This window comes from Chiloscyllium punctatum, chromosome 5, assembly GCF_047496795.1.
Source record: "Chiloscyllium punctatum isolate Juve2018m chromosome 5, sChiPun1.3, whole genome shotgun sequence".
Taxonomy (NCBI): domain Eukaryota; kingdom Metazoa; phylum Chordata; class Chondrichthyes; order Orectolobiformes; family Hemiscylliidae; genus Chiloscyllium; species Chiloscyllium punctatum.
This window is the reverse complement of record NC_092743.1, coordinates 27,588,812-27,607,065: the sequence shown is the minus strand read 5'-3', so window position 1 is coordinate 27,607,065 and position 18,254 is coordinate 27,588,812. Positions and strand designations below refer to the sequence as shown.

Sequence of the window (18,254 nt, the reverse complement as noted above, 5' to 3'; positions counted from 1 at the left end):
CAGGATCATTGTGGTGATTGTCCACTTGCCAATGGTGCTTTGGTTCTCTATATTGTGGATACTGGGAGAATAGTTATAGAAGATGCATCTGGTATTATAAAAGTATTGACTAGGCCTGGGAAATATGGAAGAGTATGATTATGAGGGATGTTGGGGGTTGTGAAATTGGAGCTCAGTGGTTATAAGAGATTTGGAGGCCTTGGATCAGATATGGGAGAAATGGGAATCATGAAGAAAAATGGGGAACATTGTTGGGGGTGGGTGCATATTGAGTTCATAAGACATACTGGGGATGAGGAGCTGGCTGAGGGCTAAAGGGAGTGACTAATGATGGCCTGATATTTATCACTATAACAACGAAGATGGTTCCCCTAATATTTCAGCCTCGTCATCTGCCTCCCACAGTTGCTGCCTCAGACCAGAAAGTGGACCCAATTCCATCCCACCTCCTAACACCCAGAGATGAAAACAGGGTCTTCTTAACAGATAGATTTGTCAGATTGGAAACTTTCCTAACTCCCAATAACCATCTCCTTCATGAGAATCCAGATACGTCCAACTGACATACAGCAATAACCAATAAATTGAATAGCAAAACAAAGGAGTATGAATTAAAAATATTAGATTTCAAATCATGCGAATCTTATCAGACCACACAGCAATTGCAGTGTCTTTTTTTGATCATGAAGAAGTTTAAGTTTTGGAGACATATCAAAGAAGAGGTTTCAAGGATGATCCTGAAGAAGTTTCAGGACAGTAACTACTTTCACATTCCAAGGGTTATGAAAACCTGAGATAAACAGGACCTGAGCTTCTAGAATATTTTTTGCGCAGCCTAATCTCACCAAGTAACAATTATATTTATTAATTTTCAATCATTTGTGGAAATTAGATTGTCTTTCCTCCTCACTTCATTGTTATAAGTATGAAACAATCTCTGTACAGTATCCAGATTAAACACAACATAGATATCCCTCTACATTTCCTCTTTACTGACAACCATATTTTGCACAATGGTGTTCCGTGCAATCTAGTCCATCTGGTAGTCACAATAAAAATTGCTATTGCTGATTTGGAACTCTTATCCCTGCCACTTCTTCCCTGTACATCACCAATACACTACAATATTTTACCCCAGCTCCCCCAAATTCTGAATTTATCCAGCAAAGCCTTAATTCACAATTGATTAGTTTTTATGGATTGGTGCAAATGTCAATGAAGGCTTGGCAATATACACAAACTACACAAAGTAATCTGAATGAGGAAATTTTCTTGGAATGTTCCTTTAAATCAACAGGTAAATATTGGTAAGTATGAAGGCAAAGGATTCTTATTCTTAAATTATACATGTCAATAAAAATAGAACAACTCAAATTAGAACAAGTAAATTATAACTGTTTTATTACTCCATATGTTTAGCTAAGATTTCAAACTATATGCTTTTATTCTGCAATGTTATATTAGCTAATAATATAGAGTCATCGAGTCATAGAGATATACAGCATGGAAATAGATATCCTAAATTAATCTAGTCCCGTTGCCAACACTTGGCCCATATCCCTCTCAAACCCGTCCCATTCATCTACACATCCAGATGCCTTTTAAATGTTGCTATTGTACCAGCCTCCACCAATTCCTCTGGTAGCTCATTCCATACACGCAACACCCTTTGTGTAAAATAACTGCTCTTAGGTTCCTTTTAAATTTTTCCTCTCTCACCCGAAACCTATGCTCTCTAGGTCTGGACACCCCCACCCCAGCCCAGGGAAAAGATCTTGTCCATTTACCCTATCCATGCCCGTCATGCTAGATAATAAAATAGAAGATCTTACCGGCAGGGCCTGGGGAACCAGGATCACCCCGCTGTCCGATACCCGTCTCTCCTTTTTCACCCTTTGAACCTCTATCACCTGAAGATAAAGAGCACAACTTACATATAACAGCTCAGGAACTAATAGCAAAAATGCCATGTTGCCTTTGTGCAATTAAATGCACATTAAAATAAATGTCTATCTTGAACAATGCTGATATTAATTTCTTCATGGAGCATTGAAATAATGATGTGCACTTGTATTTAAATTGGCTATTATAAAGATTCATTGGTGAAAAAGTATTATATTTGGTACCAGAGACTGGGGGAGAAAACACTCAACATTAAATAGTCATCCTTTGTGCATGTGTATGTTGTGCATAAACCCTTTAATCTTTTGAACATGATGAGGAAGTAATAAAAATTGCTAGGAGAATTTTGTGAAGCAATTGCTCTACAGAATGAGAGAGATTTCTTTCTGCTGTTAAGACTCTATCAGAAAATATATTAAAATTTTCAATAAAAATATCTAAAAAAAAAGAATCTATCAGGTGCTTGAAGATCTTTCAATTCATCCACAGCTATGAAGAAGTAACAACATTTTATCAAGAGGTCAGACTAGGGCTTTTATCGATTTTATCAACTCAGGATGTTTCCAAGAATTACATGGACATTATCAATATTAACTCTTTATTCATTTGACTGTGACAATATCTCTGATGAGATGAAATTGATACAATGAGTTTTTCATCACTATGAAGTAAGTGACAGGTGTTAGCCTGGAAATAAGGATTAGCTCATTCCCCTGCTTTCAATGTATGATAAATTAAAATTGCAAATGTAATTGATGAAGAAAAATAATCAATAATAATTTATTATGCACATATTAAAGTTTTATCCCTAGTCTTCACAAAAAAATATTAATCTGCCAGAATTATGGTGTCTCACATCTTACATGAGGCTTCCTGATGAGACTACTGTTCTACCTTGATATTTAAAAAATGTATTATGCATTAGTACTGTGTTAGGATTACTAGATCATCCATTTAAATTTTATTGATCTTATCATCTGACCGATTTTAAACTTTGCAGACAATTAATAATTTGAACTAGGGTCAAATATTTGGAACTACGCAGTGAGTTTACATCAATACACTTAAGGGCACCTTTTTAAAAATAAGAAGCATTTCATACCTTTTGGACCGATTGGCCCACTGGGTCCTTCAGAGCCAGGTTGTCCAGGTGGCCCAGGTTCTCCAGGGACACCAGGCCTCCCAGGAAATCCATCAGTTCCTGGTGGACCTGGTGCCCCTGGCTTCCCAGGTGGTGCTTTAATGGAAGTTGGTGGAAACTGAGACATGAGATAGGACAGCCGCACTGTAAACAAATATAACAAAGACCCTCGTTTACTGAAATGTCGGAAATGGACATCTACCTGTATAATTTTATGAAATGTATCTAGTTTGATTCTTTGCTGCATGCAGGCGATTGAAAGATCCAGGCTCTACACACAGTTGCAAACTAGACCACCTCATTCACAAAGCTTATACTGTTAGCAATTTCTAAACTCTAAACTTATAAAAGTACAACAAAAATCAACAATGGTATAACAGACTATGTCACTTTCACAGTTTTTAATTACGTAATAGTTTTTTTTCTCTTTCTTCTTGGAGAATTGATTTTCTGAACAATCTAGTAGCAGGACTAGGCCATTTAGCCAGTTTCACCATTCAGTAAAGATCATGGTGGACCAATAATCTACTTGCATATGTCTAACCATCAATTCTCATCTATGGAAGGGAGTTTTAAATGTCAATGGTAGAAAAAGAATTGACTTCCTGCTGAATTGCAGCTGAGTGTCCGAGGTGTGCTGTGATGTAATTGTGAGTGACATCAGAAGTCATGAGGGACAGACTCTGCTCGAGAATGGGATGGGACCTGCTTGGGAGAGAGTCTTGCTGCAATATCACAATGAACTGTTGGCAATAAATACAGATGAGCCCAAACTAAAACATGGTGCCTTGAATGGTGGCACCCATCTAATTTAAAGAGACTTGAGATAAGATTGAAGAAATGTGAGGCAAAAGTTCTGAGATTCCTTCCCAAATATTGTAAGTTGAGGAAGTGATAAAAGTCAGGCATGCCCTGAAGTGGCAAACCAAATGTACCAGCTGTTAGGAGCATTGAAGTTCCTAACTCTTCCAATGCTCTTCAATGCCATAGGATAAATGCAGGCATCTCAATGGAAGTGCATCTTCCACAGGATTAGAATAGCTTCAAGTCTCCATTCACAGCAGCAACAGCTCCAGGTCAGCCCATGTTAGCCCCAAGAAAAGCTTAATTATTGAATGCACTCAGTTCAACCTGCAATCCCAGCAGTAAGGGGAATTAGCGGATACCTTTATGAATGATTTTAATAAACTGGTCAGTTAATTTGGTTATAGCACTTTCAAACTTAGTCAGGGTGGAATAGTGGTCAAAGGTCTTGAGGGAAAACTGTAATATTGCAGTCTAAAGAAGATAACTTAGGGCAGGTGGTTTAACATACTCGTCAAGCACAGCAAAGTATGTAAAACTGGGAGCTATTAAAGAACCTATTTATACCTAAGAGAATCAGAATAGGTCACTGATGCATTGGCAGGTTTGTGTACTTCTCCATCCTCTACAACAGATACAAGGGACTCCATTCAATAGGATGACTACATTGCATTTGTGAAGGATTGCCTCAGTCTTAATAGGAATGAGAGCTTTTATCCCCTGAAGATTGGGTGGCATTTTGCCAAAATTGACCTCAGCTTTTCCAAGCAATTGAAGCTTAATACTAGCAGGATTGGATAATCTGCCTTCCAGAACTGCCTTGACATTTCTAAGCACGTTTTTTTGAGTTTCAGGATACATAGCGTCCCTCTGTGCTTGAAGAGGACGAACCTATTTCTTCAAGCATTGCTAAACAATAGACACACCCAGTGGGTGAACTGGAGAATATGCTAACATCAGTCCCAATTTTAAGATTTGCAAAACATGTAAAAGTAGGATGTGATTTGGGTTAGCTGGAAGGCTCAGTCATTGATACAACAAATCAAGATCCTCCTGATATTTGTCATCAACTTTCAAACTGATACCAGCTCTGGTAGTGATACCAATTATGTGATAAACAGTGATAATAAAGAGTCATTACAATCAACTCCTGAAGATGTGATGGAAGTACCAATGTCCTTAGCTGTACAAGGCAGGTAGAATACCCTCCAACCAGCAAAAGAGAGAGTAAACCTAGTGAGACCTCCAGATTATACAGAATCATAGAACACAACAAACTGCATGTGCAGGATGATCCATCAGCAATACTGAAGCAAGACAGTAATGTTTGACTTTTGCTTTAAAATGATTTATTCTTACCTAGTTTTATTAAGAACACTGTCAGAAATGATAGCCTTCAACGATAATGTTGAGAATGATTCACATCAATGGTTTACAGATATAGCTCTGATAGTCTGAGTAGCAAATCTTTCAGTGCAAGGAATAATGCTGCATTATGTGTCAATAATTCACAGTGTATGTTAATATGTCATGGTGAGCAAGCAGGAAAGTGGAGTTAAGGCCGAAATGATCATATCAAATAGCAGAATAGGTTTGAGAGGCTGAATTGCCTATTCCTGCTCCTAACTCTTATGTTCTTAGTCTGACATTCAAAATGGTGTTGGTATGTAGACTGACCTTCAATCATGTGTAGACCATTTGAAGCAGTGAACTAACATTTTGCAGTCTTCCCAATAATTTACTCATCACCTCACTCTAAACCTGAGAATGTTGTGCTCAAAATGTCATTTTTCTCATCAAATCTATCAATTCCTATGATGTATTTTCATAATTTGAATGTCAAATGATCTTACATCAACTGAAATCAATCATAGGGTACTCAAGAGGAGTCAACCAACACCTGTCTTCATACTGTTCCTATTTCCCAAGGTAGACAATCGTTTGAATACCATACGGTGGAACTGACTCAAACCTGGGGCTCTGGGTCTGTGGGGCAGCAGTGTTAACCACTGAGTCACTGTGCCATCCTCAAAGTCTGGGCTAATGCTACTAATCCTATTCTTTGCCTTTCTGCCACTAAAGCCATGATTCAAAGTCAGTCTACATAGCAACACCATTTTGAATGTCAGAATAAGAACACAAGAACTGGCAGCAGGAATTGGCAATGCAGCCTCTCAAGGCTATTCTGCATTTGATATGATCATTTTGGTCTTAACCCCACTTTCCTGCTTGCTCCCCATAACAAGTTAACCCACTACTAGATAAAAACCTGTCTCTCTCCTCCCAGAATTTATTCACTATTTTTGCCTCCAACACACTCTGGGGCAGTGAATTCCACTGATTCATGACAACATGAGGGAAGTAATTCCTGTTCATCTCTGTTTTAAACCTGCTACCACTTTGCCTAAAAGCATGACCTCTAGATTACCCCAGATCTACTGCCCATCTCTTTTGTCAATACCCTTTAGCATCTTATATACCTCAATTAGATATCCTCTTATCCATCGAAATGTGAGCAAATACAGGCCTAAACTGTTCATTATTCCCTGATGTGACAAGCCTTTCATCTCTGTAATTAAATTATGCTGGATTGGAACGTTGGGACCAGGATCATATTTTCCAAAAGAATAACACAGAAAATGTAGAAACTTACCATCAAGCTGCTTTGACAGCTCTTCCCTTATAAGTCTCCTCAGGACCTCAGAAGATGGAGGCTCACCCTATAAAAAGTAAAACCAAGCATACGAGTCAATGTTAAATCAATGTACAAGGGATAATTTTACCAAACTCCAATTCTGATCGGGAACCTTGCTTCTGGCAGTAAATAACAGGAACCTAAGCATGCAAATTTAAGTGGATGGAAAATGTATGGGACATTGGACCTAAATTCCTATTCCATTCGTTTGGTGGCCAGTTTCATTTCATGAAACGATTCCTGATTTGACGTCACTAACATGTCTAAAGTTGATCAGAGGAGATAGATTTAAACAGGTTTTACTGGAATGCTCAATTCCAACCTAGAATTTTGAACCAATTCCAAGTATATGGATTTTGTTTTTCCCATCAGAGTTGGCTTGACATTCATACAGCTGCAACAAGGAGAGCAGTATTCAGTGAACAAAGTTAAAAATCACATAACACTAGATTATAGTCCAACAAGTTTATTTGGAAGCACTAGCTTTTGGACCTAGTGACTTATTCAGGGGACTTACCCTTTCTCCAGGTATTCCGGGAGGACCCGATTGGCCTGGTAACCCAACTGGGCCTCTTTCTCCTGGAGGTCCCACGGGACCCATTATCCCAGTGTGTCCTTTTATACCCGGAGGACCCGGATCACCTGGTCGTCCTTTGTCTCCCTGGATTCCTTTTTCACCTTTGGTACCTGGGTCACCCTGCCCAAAAAGAAAACAAAAATTAAATGTGAATTTTTAAAAAAAATGCTCATGTGAAAAAGTGTTGTTGAACTTCTTATGTTTCTCTGTCTTCAGTCATCTCTCGGCCATCAAGTTCCTGACCATTCTTTAACAAGACAATAGTGTGTTTGCTAGCATCAGTAACTTGGTAAGATGATTCCCTCTGATTGCTTCTTTGAATGAAATGACATGCTTTGCAAGTGGAAATAAAATATGGGATATCAATCTCTTCAGACTTGTTATGACATATGTTTGGGGCAGGTGAGAATTGAACCTGGGCATTTTGGCCACATCTAGAGGTATAGCACTGCACACAAGAGCCCTAAATATTTCTCTTTTTTTCTTCCTTGACTGTACTTCAGCTTCCCCCCACCACCCCTCACCGCCTCACCGCCACCGCCCCCCCCCAATATCTCAGAAAGGCACCAGTGGACACCACGTGCTCCATTTCCTAGGTCATATCTGGAGAAAAAAAGACCATAAGAGCATAGATATGGGATCAGAATTCAGCCATTCGGCCCATTGAGTCTCTCAGCATTTGATCATGGCTGATATGTCTCTCAACCCCATTCTCCTGCCTTCTCCCCGTAACCCTTGATCCCTCGACTAATCAAGAACCTATCCATCTCTAAGTTAAAGACACTCAAGAACTTAGCCTCCACAGCTCTTTATGGCAATGGGTTCCACAGATTAACTGCCATCTGGCTGACGAAATTCCACCTCATCTGAGTTCTAAAGTAGCAGGTAGTCAGGAATTCCAAACTTCTCCACAGCCTCTGGCCTGAACGTGGTAATAGCTGCTTTAAGTTAAGCATTTTAATTAACCTATTCAAACATATGCCTCTGAAGCAGGTGAGAATTGATCTAGGCCTTCTGGCCCAAAGATAGGGGCACTGTCACTGTACCACAAGGGACATAGAATATTCCTGTTTAGTTTTACCTTACAATCAACCTGCAGGAAGTATGCAGCTCCTCTCAGACCACATGGATCGATGGGAGTGGCATTTTGGATGCACTGAGGAGCACACAGGAGGCAGAGAATTGATAGTAGCTTCAGGTAGATGGGTGACCCCCAGGAGAGGTAGGCAGGTCATGCTGGAGTCTCCTGGTCACTATCCCCCTCTCAAATAAGTACACTGTTTTGGATACTGTTGGTGGTGGGGGTGGTCTCTCGGGGAAAATAGCAGCAGCAGGTCTTTGGCACCACAGATAAAACAGGGCATGCTGTAAAACAGGGCATGGCAAGTTATTACCACACTCAGAGCAACTGTGATAGGGGACTGTCTAGACAGGGCCCAGAAAGGTGTCGCTGTGGCTGCGAGTGAGACTCCAGGATGGTGTGTTCCCTCTATGGCACCAGGGTCAAGGACGTCTCAGAGCAGTTGCAGTAAATTCTCAAAGGGGAGAATGTGCAACCAGAGATCGTTATACACATTGGTACCAACAATATAGGTAGAAAAAAGGATGAGGTCCGATAGAGTGATTGTAGGGAGGAAAGCAGAAGGTTAAAAAGCAGGACCTCAAGGGTAGAAATCCCTGGAGTATTCTCAGTGCCAATGCTAGTGAAACTAGGAATAGTAGGACAGGGGAGATGAATGGACGGCTGAGGAGCTGCCAAAGGGGGAAGGGATTCAGATTTTTGGGTCATTGGAATCTCTTCTGTGGCAGAGCTAAGAAGTACAAGAGGGATAAGTTATACACAAATGGGAAGGGAATCAATATCCTGGCAGGGGGTTTTGCTGGAGTTACACTGAAGGGTTTAAACAAACTGGCAAAGGGGTGGGATCCTAAATGGTAGTGAGACAAAAGAGAAGGTTAAAGCGAATGCAGAAGTTAAAGAGAGCAAGTTAATCAGACCAGACAGCAAGAGCATGGCAAGAACAGGACTGGCAGCTCAATGTTCCAGGGTGCAGATGCTCTAGGAAGGATAGAGGGACAGGCAAGAGAGCAGGGGGAGTGACATTTTTGACAAAGGAAAACATCATGGCAATATTTAAAAAGGGTATTCCTGGGAGATAATCCAGTGAAGCCATATTGTAGAACTGAGAAACAGGAAGGGGATATGATCCCCAGCAGTTAATGGGAGATTGAGGAGCAAGTGTAGAGGGAGATGGCAGATAGGTGTAATAATAATAGGATTGAAATAGCAGACTACCTTAACTTTTCAAACAGACACTGAGGCTACCATAGTATTGAAGGCTTGGATGCGGAGGAATTTGTTAACTATGTTCAGGAAAGCTTTCTCAATCAATATGTAGATGACCAAGCTTGAGAATGGGCAAAACTTGACCTCGTCTTGGGAAATAAGGCATGGAAAGTGACTGAGGTGCTTGTAGGGACAGTGAGCATAATTCTATTTGCTTTAAAATAGTTATGGAAAAGGATTGGTCTGGTCCACAAGTTAAAGTCCTCATCTGGGGCAAGGCCAATTTTGATGACATTAGACAAGAATGTTTAAAGTTGACTGGGGGAGGCTGTTTGCAGGTAAAGGGACATTGGGCAAGTGTGAAACTTTCAAAGACAAAATAATGAGAGTTCAGGGTAAACGTGTTCCTGTTAGAGTGAAGGGCAAGGCTGGCAGGAGTAAAGAACACTGGATGACTAGAGCTATTGAGACTCTGGTCAGGAGAAAAGGAGCTTTATGTCAGATTTAGGCATCTGCGATCAAGTGAATCTTTTGAAAAGAATAGAGGGTGCAGGAGTACACTCAGGAGGGAAATCAGGAAGGCAAAAAGGGGACATGAGATAGCTTTTAGAGACAATTCAAATAGATTTTACAAATATATTAAGGGAAGAGTAGCTAGGGAGAGAATAGGGCTCATTAAAGAGCAACAAGGTCATCTATGTGTGGAGCCACAGGAGATGGGTAAGATCTTATATGAATATTTCTCATCTTGACCAGATGGGCCAATGGGCTGAGAAGTGGCAGATGGAGTTTAATTCAGATAAATGCGAGGTGCTGCATTTTGGGAAAGCAAATCTTAGTAGGAATAATACACTTAATGGTAAGGTCCTAGGGAGTGTTGCTGAGCAAAGAGACCTTGGAGTGCAAGTTCATTGTTCCTTGAAAGTGGAATCGCAGGTAGATAGGATAATGAAGGAGGCGTTTGGTATGATTTCCTTTATTGGTCAGAATATTGAGTACAGGAGTTGGAAGGTCATGTTGCGGCTGTACAGGACATTGGTTAGGCCACTGTTGGAACATTGCATGCAATTCTGGTCTCCTTCCTGTCGGAAAGATGTTGTGAAACTTGAAAGGGTTCAGAAAAGATTTACAAGGATGTTGCCAGGGTTGGAGGATTTGAGTTATAGGGAGAGACTGAACAGGCTGGGGCTGTTTTTCCTGAAGCGTTGGAGGCTGAGGGGTGACCTTATAGAGGTTCACAAAACTATGAGGGGCATGGATAGGGTAAATCGGCAAAGTCTTTTCCCTGGGGTCGGGAAGTCCAGAACTAGAGGGCATAGGTTTAGGGTGAGAAGGGAAAGATATAAAAGAGACCTAAGGGGCAACGTTTTCACACAGAGGGTGGTATGTGTATGGAATGAGCTGCCAGAGGAAGTGGTGGTGGCTGGTACAATTGCAACATTTAAGAGGCATTTGGATGGGTATATAGAATAGGAAGGGTTTGAAGGGATATAGGCCGGGTGCTGGCAGGTGGGACTAGATTGGGTTGGTCAGCATGGACGGGTTGGACCGAAGGGTCTGTTTTCATGCTGTATATCTCTATGACTCTATCAGTATTTACCATGAAGCAAGATATGGCTGCTTGGAAACTTGAGGAAGTTGTCTTGAAAAGAGTCTACTTTTGAGAAGGGGAGGTGCTAGAAGTCTTGAACTGCATAAAGGAAGATAAATTCCCAGGACCTGATCAAATGTATCCCAGGACATCCTGGGAAGGCGGAGAGGAAAATATGGGGCCCCAGCAAAAATATTTGTATCATCGACAGCCACAGGGTAGGTGCTGGAAGACTGGAGGAAGGCTAATGTTTGCCATTGTTTAAGAAAGGCTGCAAGAAAAAGCCAGGAATTACAGACTGGTGAGCTTAACATCAGTGGTGGGTAAGAAGATGTTGGAGGGAATTCTGGAAGACAGGATATTCATGTATATGGAAAGACAATGACTGATTTCGGATAGTCAGCATGGCTTTGTGCATGGGGAATCGTGTCTCACAAATTTGAATTTTTTGAAGAGGTAACCAAAAAGATTGATGAAGGCAGAATGGTAGACATTGTCTACATGGACTTTAGCAAGGCTTTTGACAAGGTTCTGCATAATACACTGGTTAGTAAGGTTCGATCACATAACATGCTGGGAGACCTAGCCAACTGGCTACACAATTGACTAGATGGTAGAAGACAGACGTTGGTGGTAGAGGATTGTTGTTCAGCCTGGTGGCTTGTAACCATTGGTATGCCACAATGATTCATGCTGAGTCCACAGTTGTTCATCTTTTGTGTAAAAAAAATTGGATGAGAAGATCAGAGGCATGTTTCCAGATGACACCAAAATTGGTGTTATAGTAGACAGTGAAGAAGGTTATCTTAGAGTACAATGGGTTTGTGATTGCATTGGAGGCTGAGGGGTGACCTTATAGAAGTTTTCAAAATCATGAGAGGCATGGATAGGGTAAATAGACTAGGTCTTTTCCCCAGGGTGGGAGAGTCCAAAATTAGAGGGCATAGGTTTAAGGTGAGAGGGGAAAGATTTAAAAGGGACCTAAGGGGCAACTTTTTCGTGCAGAGGGTGGTACGTGTATAGAATGAACTGTCAGATGAAATGGTAGGGCAGGTACAATTATAATATTTAAAAGATATGTGGACAGGTAGGTGGATAGAAAAGGTTTGAAGGGATTTGGGCCAAATGCAGGCAAATGGGACTAATTCAGCTGAGGAAACATGGTCTGCATGATCAAGTTGGGCTGAAGGCCTGTTTCCATGCTGTATGACTCCATGACTCTATGATTCTAATCTGTTCACTGATGATGTCACACATCTCTGGACCAATAAAACTTGCTCCTGGCTCAGAGGAGCCTACCACTGCAACACAAGAGTCCCTAAAATATTGATTTTACTTATATCCAGAAATGGTCTTACACAGAACAGAACTTTTCTTTTTATAATTAAAGCACCTATGTTGCTTCTTTTTTGCAACTATTAACTACTACCAGTAAATACCTATGTATTGCAATTGATTAATCTCCATGCAAAGCCCATTAAGGGCAATGAAGATGACAAAATATTCTTGTTATGTTGACAAGTTAACATACAACAGGTTAACATGTAACAACTGAAGGAGATTAAATTTCCAGTGTTTTTAATCATCTGACCTTGGAAGGACAGCTGAATTATTTTTGGAGACAAAGTTGAGCAAAAGGCATAAATCTCAAAAAATGAGAGTTCCGTATCTCATTAAAAATAATTCTCACAACATTACTTACTTCCCTTCCTTAGATTCTATATTTTTATTGGGAAGTTTAATGGTTGAAGATGACATGGAGAAAGACCTAATGTGTATGTTTTCAAGCATCTTCCCATGTTTGGTGGATGTCCCAAAATGCTTTGCAACAGTTCAATTATGTTTGAAGTGCTGTCACTATTGTTATGTATACCTTCATGACATATTAATTATGAACATTAGGATTTCATAAAATATACAAGCATGTTGAATAGCCAGTTAATGTATTTCTGGTGGTGTTAGATGTAGGAGGAACAAGGCTGGGATGAGATGAGATGCCAATCATAGGAATAATCGTGAACCTGAGCCAGAATAATGCCTAGGCATTCAGATGAAGCCCAGCGTAATCTGGTGATGTGGATTGCAGATCATTTACAGAATGTCCCGCATTTGATGGAAATGAAATTGGAATGTTCTGAGAGCAGCTGGAAATCATCTGTCTGGGTTTTCTCTTCTGCTCTCTGTCTCGGCAGCATTGAACTTCCAAGCAGTAATTACAAACATCTTCCTTAACCTCTCAATACCAACAAGCTGTAGATTTATAATTTTTTAAAAATATAAATTTTGTATTTTCTTGCTGTGGTGAATATCAACATTAAACCATGTGATATGAGCCACACAGACCATACAGTTTCCAGGTTTGATCTAATTGTTTTGATGATTTAAGTATTCAGATAGAAAGTGGTTTTTGAAATACAATGGAGTTGAGGGTTATGAGAGCTGATGTGCAAGAGGAGTTGAGGTTTGGGATAGAGTCAACTGTGATCTTTTGAACGATTGGGCAGACTTGAGAAGCTGAATGGCCTTCTCCTGCCCTATTTCTCATGTTCTTAATGTCTCCAGGGGAGTGATGTTTGTCCACAGTAGCAATGGACTTGGTTTTGCAATGAATTGCATTACATATTTAATTTGACCCTCTTACATTGGAGTTTTTACTTATCTGAGATTGCTGTTCAGTTTGTTGGTTAGTTGACTACTTTGGCAGCCTAATGATATTCAGTTTTCCTTTATCATTGCATCACTTACTCTTTCTCCTTTGGACCCCCGTTCACCTGATTTGCCTGGAGATCCCTGCACAAAAGAGTAAATGCAGCCTTAAAACTTGCATTGTGAATATAATGAGGAGATATAATTATTTTTAATCAACCATTTAGAAATGTGAAGAAGTTGGACTCCATGCAAAAAACCTCTGTAAGGACACTATCAGGGTACCACAGCACCTTTGGAAATTAAGAGTCTCATGCTCTACTGAAATAGCCAGGCATGAAATGTTAGCCTGGGGTTCTGGATTACTAGTCCAGTGGTGTCACCATTATGCCAATACTTCCTTAACACATCATGTAATCTGTGGCTTAGTTTAATAATGACCATGAACAGATTATCATCATGAGTGGCACATTAGCTCACAGTGCCATGGATGTGGGTTCGATTCCACCCTCCGTGAGAGTCTGTGGGGAGTCTGCACATTTTCCCCACATCTGCACAGGTTTCCTGCAGATGCTCTGCTTTCATCCGCCAGTCAAACATGTGCAGGTTAGGTGAATTGCCCATAGCATCCACAGCTAAGTAGATTAGCCATGGAAAATGCAGGGTTACATGGATATGACAGGGAAATGGGTCTGGGTAGGATTTTGTTTCAAGGGTCAGTGTAGACTCAGTGGGCCAAATGGCCTGTTTCCACACTTTAGGGATCCTATGAGTAAAAAACATGTTGTGCTTTACTTACTGTTTTTCCCGTGAATCCTGGCTCTCCTTGCTGTCCCTGTTCATGAAAGAAAACAGGATGACAAACATCAACTCGCAAGAAGGAACACAGAAAGAGAAGATTTATAGACAAGTATCAGGATTGAAAACTGATATCTTTGGGTGGAACAAAACCATCATACAGGAGAATACAAGAATTCAGAACATGGTTATACATCAAGGAACCTGGACGGTAATTTGGACAACTCAATCAGACTGATAGACCGTGACATTATTGAGTGCCAATTAAAAGCTAAATTGGCAATTTTTTGGTAGCGTGAAGTATAAATTGATCATCGTGAAATTATAATTATGCTGTGAGGATGTTAAATTCATTTGGAACTCTAAAGTTTTGAGTATTTGCCCTGTGGTGACAGCCAAGCACCATGCAGTAATTTTGTGATATCTCTTCAATGTTGTGATGTAATCAATCACCTTTATGCAGGAGCCTGGAAAATAACCCTGCCTGCTAAGAAACCAGAAATGAGGAGACCCACTGCAGGTCTGATGCAGGTTGAGAATTTCCCCTTCAGGCCTTCAATAATGTTTCGTAAAAAGAAGGCTGTCATCATCAAGCTTGTAAACACATTCTAAACAAAAACAAATCCCACTCTGTTTTCAGGAAAAGAAATCAGACAGAAATCCTCACCGGTGATCCTGGTGGTCCTTGGGGCCCTGGAAACCCCGGGTCACCACTTGCTCCCTTAGAACCCTTTAGTCCCTAAAATTGAAAATTAGTTCAGGTGACTGGAGTCAGTCTAGTTTTCTGCACAGTGTCAGCTTTTGTCAGACAAATCCTGCAATAGTGCAACAGGATCTAAATAAAACTGTTTTCTTACCTCGGCACCCGGAGGACCAGGTTTTCCTTCAGGACCAGGAGGACCACTTTTACCCTAGAAACATAATACATACATTGAGAACCAGGGTGGTGGCTTATTAGAGACTGAAAGCCACCACAAATATTCCACTTTCTGCTTGGTTCATATACCTTGGAACATTCCTCTTTCCTTTTTTCACCTTGCTACCTAACAACCCCTTAAACTCTGACTCAAAATAATTTTGTTAGGGAATTATACATCTTACATCAGACCACTGAGCTGACAAAGCTCTTGTAAGCAACCGTCAATTATTTCTGTAATTATATTAAATCTGAGTCTTCTGGTCAGATAAGGCAAATAAAGCTCTATTTCATTGTAACCTTAAATACCTTAATTCTGCCAAGTCAGTGCTTATTCAGAATATTACTTGATATGTGGCATTTCACTTTGGTAAGATATGTGTGACACACATAGGAACTTGGTCATCACAAAAGGATGCCATTTGGTCTATGATGCCTCAGCAATAAGAAGTTTGCATTCTAATTAAGCTCATTATTTGGGATTATTCCTAAAATAGAGAGGAAATCAGAATAAATATTTTAACATTATGGACTGTATTTTACAGGCCTCCCAAAGATGGAGAAGAATGCAGGTGGGCCAATGAAATAGAGCACCATGCATTGGTGATGGGCCCATTTGCACTCATTAAGCTCCTGGCAATCAGCTTAAATGTCCCCATTTGGCTAGCTTACCCTTTCTCAGCCCATCTTTCAGAGGCTAGACCTCTATGGCCCTACAGGAGAATGTCCCATCTCAAGGACCTGCTGGACAATTATAGACTGGTAACCCTGCAGCATTGGGAACGACAACAGGACCCGTGGCCAATGCTGGGGCTGAAACCAGCCCGAAACATCGACTCTCCTGCTCCTCAGATGCTGCCTGACCTACTCAGCTTTTCCAGCACCACAGTTTTTGACTCAGGGAGTTAGCAGTCAAAGTGATGGACCATATCTTCTAAGGCTCTTAGCCAGGTAGTGTGGAAGGAAGAACAGAGAACTATAATGGAGCACCTCCAACTGACACTGGAAATCAAAGGAGAAATCATACTCATCCACCTCACTTTAGCTGGTCAGCAGATTACAGGGACAATCTTGTCCCTGTTGAGGTGTTTACATGTTGAGGTGTAGGCCTTTCCTGCTCTGTATTAAATTTGAACAGCAATGGAATGTGGGCCTGAGTTGTGAGAGCAAATGGGCCCATCACCAATGCATGGTGCTCTATTTCATTGGCCCACCTGCATTCTTCTCCATCTTTGGGAGGCCTGTAAAATACAGTCCATAATGTTAAAATATTTATTCTGATTTCCTCTCTATTTTAGGAATAATCCCAAATCTAGATTGATTTAACTACATCATTAAAAACAATCAGGTAGTTTGTGGGAGTAAGGTGTGTGTGCATGTGTTGACTGAGAGAGAGAGAGAGAGAGAGAGAGACATTGAATCAAGTGAAGATTTTATATTTCTCACCACTTCTATTTTGGTTGACTCCTGATTCTTAACTTTACTGAAGCCACATAAAATTAACAATCACACTGGAATTCTCAAAGTACTAATTTTGATTGGCTAATTTTAGTGACAAGTCTTTATCACGTAATGTTAAAGGAAATCCTGGAGGTCAAATTTCCTTTCTCTAGTAAATAGCATCTTTACTTGGAACAGCTAATGAGGTATAAAGAGAGAAATCTCACTCTATTGTTTATGACGAAGGCTGTGTGATACAAATGTCTCCGTGATGAAAACACTTGATCTGTTTCTAAGTGAGCTTAGTTACGGAAGTTTATTCTGTTTTATTGAAGGTTCTTATTATCAGCAATCCCTTGCAACAGTGATACATTCTAACAGGTGTCATGATTTGAATGACTAAACAGGCTAACTGGCACCTTCTCACGCAATCTCAGAAGATACACCCACTTGCCCATTCACCTCCTCCTTCCTCACTGTTCAAAACCTGAATCCTGGTGAAGCAGCTTGGACTTCTTAGTTGTTGCATTCACTGCTCACATCGTAATCTCCTTTACATTGTCAAGACTAAACACAGACTGGGTGACCACTTTTCTCTGTTACCTCTGCTCTCTCTGGATGATCCCATCTCCCAGTTTCTTATCAAGATAAGAATCCACCTTGCTCCTATACTAACATTGATGCTACAATGTTCCAATGAAGCTTACTGCAAGCTAGAAGGACAACATTTCATTTTCCACTTTGGTACTTTTCAGTCTCTAGTTCACAGTTTTGAGCTTCAAAACTTCGGAAAAAAAAGACTTCTGTGCCCTACGTTTCTGGCATCTCCACTTTCCCTTGGCTGTGTCTTGTGTGTGTCTCGTTGCTTTGCCCTTAGCAAACAAGACCCTGCCAGTCTAGGCTGAGTTTGCCACCTTGGTCAGTACGGTCTCAGCCTTATGGAAGGCCAACCATAGTGTAGGAATGTTCTTCCAGGGTAAGTGACATCATCTTCTCTCTGCTACCTCATGCTCTCTGCTACTGTTTTACATCTCCCACCAAGCCTCATGTTCTACTACTCTCACTACTGCATGCAATATCTTCTCTCACTTCCTCTTATCTATCCAAATCCCCTACAACACTAACCCTGCATGGCTTTTGTGATGGGACACCGTTCCTTAACCTGCATCAGCAGCAAATGTTATGCCATCCACTTTCACGTGACTTAATCCCTCCCTTTCTCTATCTCCAGGCAAAACAAAATCCCTATAATAGGGAAGAAAGAGCCAAGACAGGCAGTAGTGTAGCAGACCTTCAGATTCTCACCCTCTTCAAGGATAGGACCTGATCATGAGCAGCCTAAGTGGCTCAATGATTATTCCAAACCCTTAGACCAAACCCTCACTGTGCTAGGATCATTGGACTGACCTCTTTGACTTGACTGAGGACGACTCTCCTTGGACTTTGAGACATGAACA

At 40.7% G+C, this 18,254-nt stretch overlaps 1 protein-coding gene across 1 annotated transcript in view; it reads right to left on the bottom strand.

Moving 5' to 3' along the window:
* The window catches only part of col22a1 (collagen, type XXII, alpha 1), a 285,704-nt gene that overhangs the window by 6,418 nt on the left and 261,032 nt on the right, over positions 1 to 18,254 (bottom strand). The window contains exons 56-63 of the mRNA XM_072569542.1: positions 15,299 to 15,352; positions 15,109 to 15,180; positions 14,443 to 14,478; positions 13,743 to 13,787; positions 7,060 to 7,239; positions 6,501 to 6,567; positions 3,005 to 3,187; positions 1,833 to 1,910 (exon numbers count right to left, since the gene is read on the bottom strand). Coding sequence (XP_072425643.1) covers positions 1,833 to 1,910; positions 3,005 to 3,187; positions 6,501 to 6,567; positions 7,060 to 7,239; positions 13,743 to 13,787; positions 14,443 to 14,478; positions 15,109 to 15,180; positions 15,299 to 15,352 — 715 coding nt within the window. The remainder of the gene's footprint in view (positions 1 to 1,832; positions 1,911 to 3,004; positions 3,188 to 6,500; positions 6,568 to 7,059; positions 7,240 to 13,742; positions 13,788 to 14,442; positions 14,479 to 15,108; positions 15,181 to 15,298; positions 15,353 to 18,254) is intronic.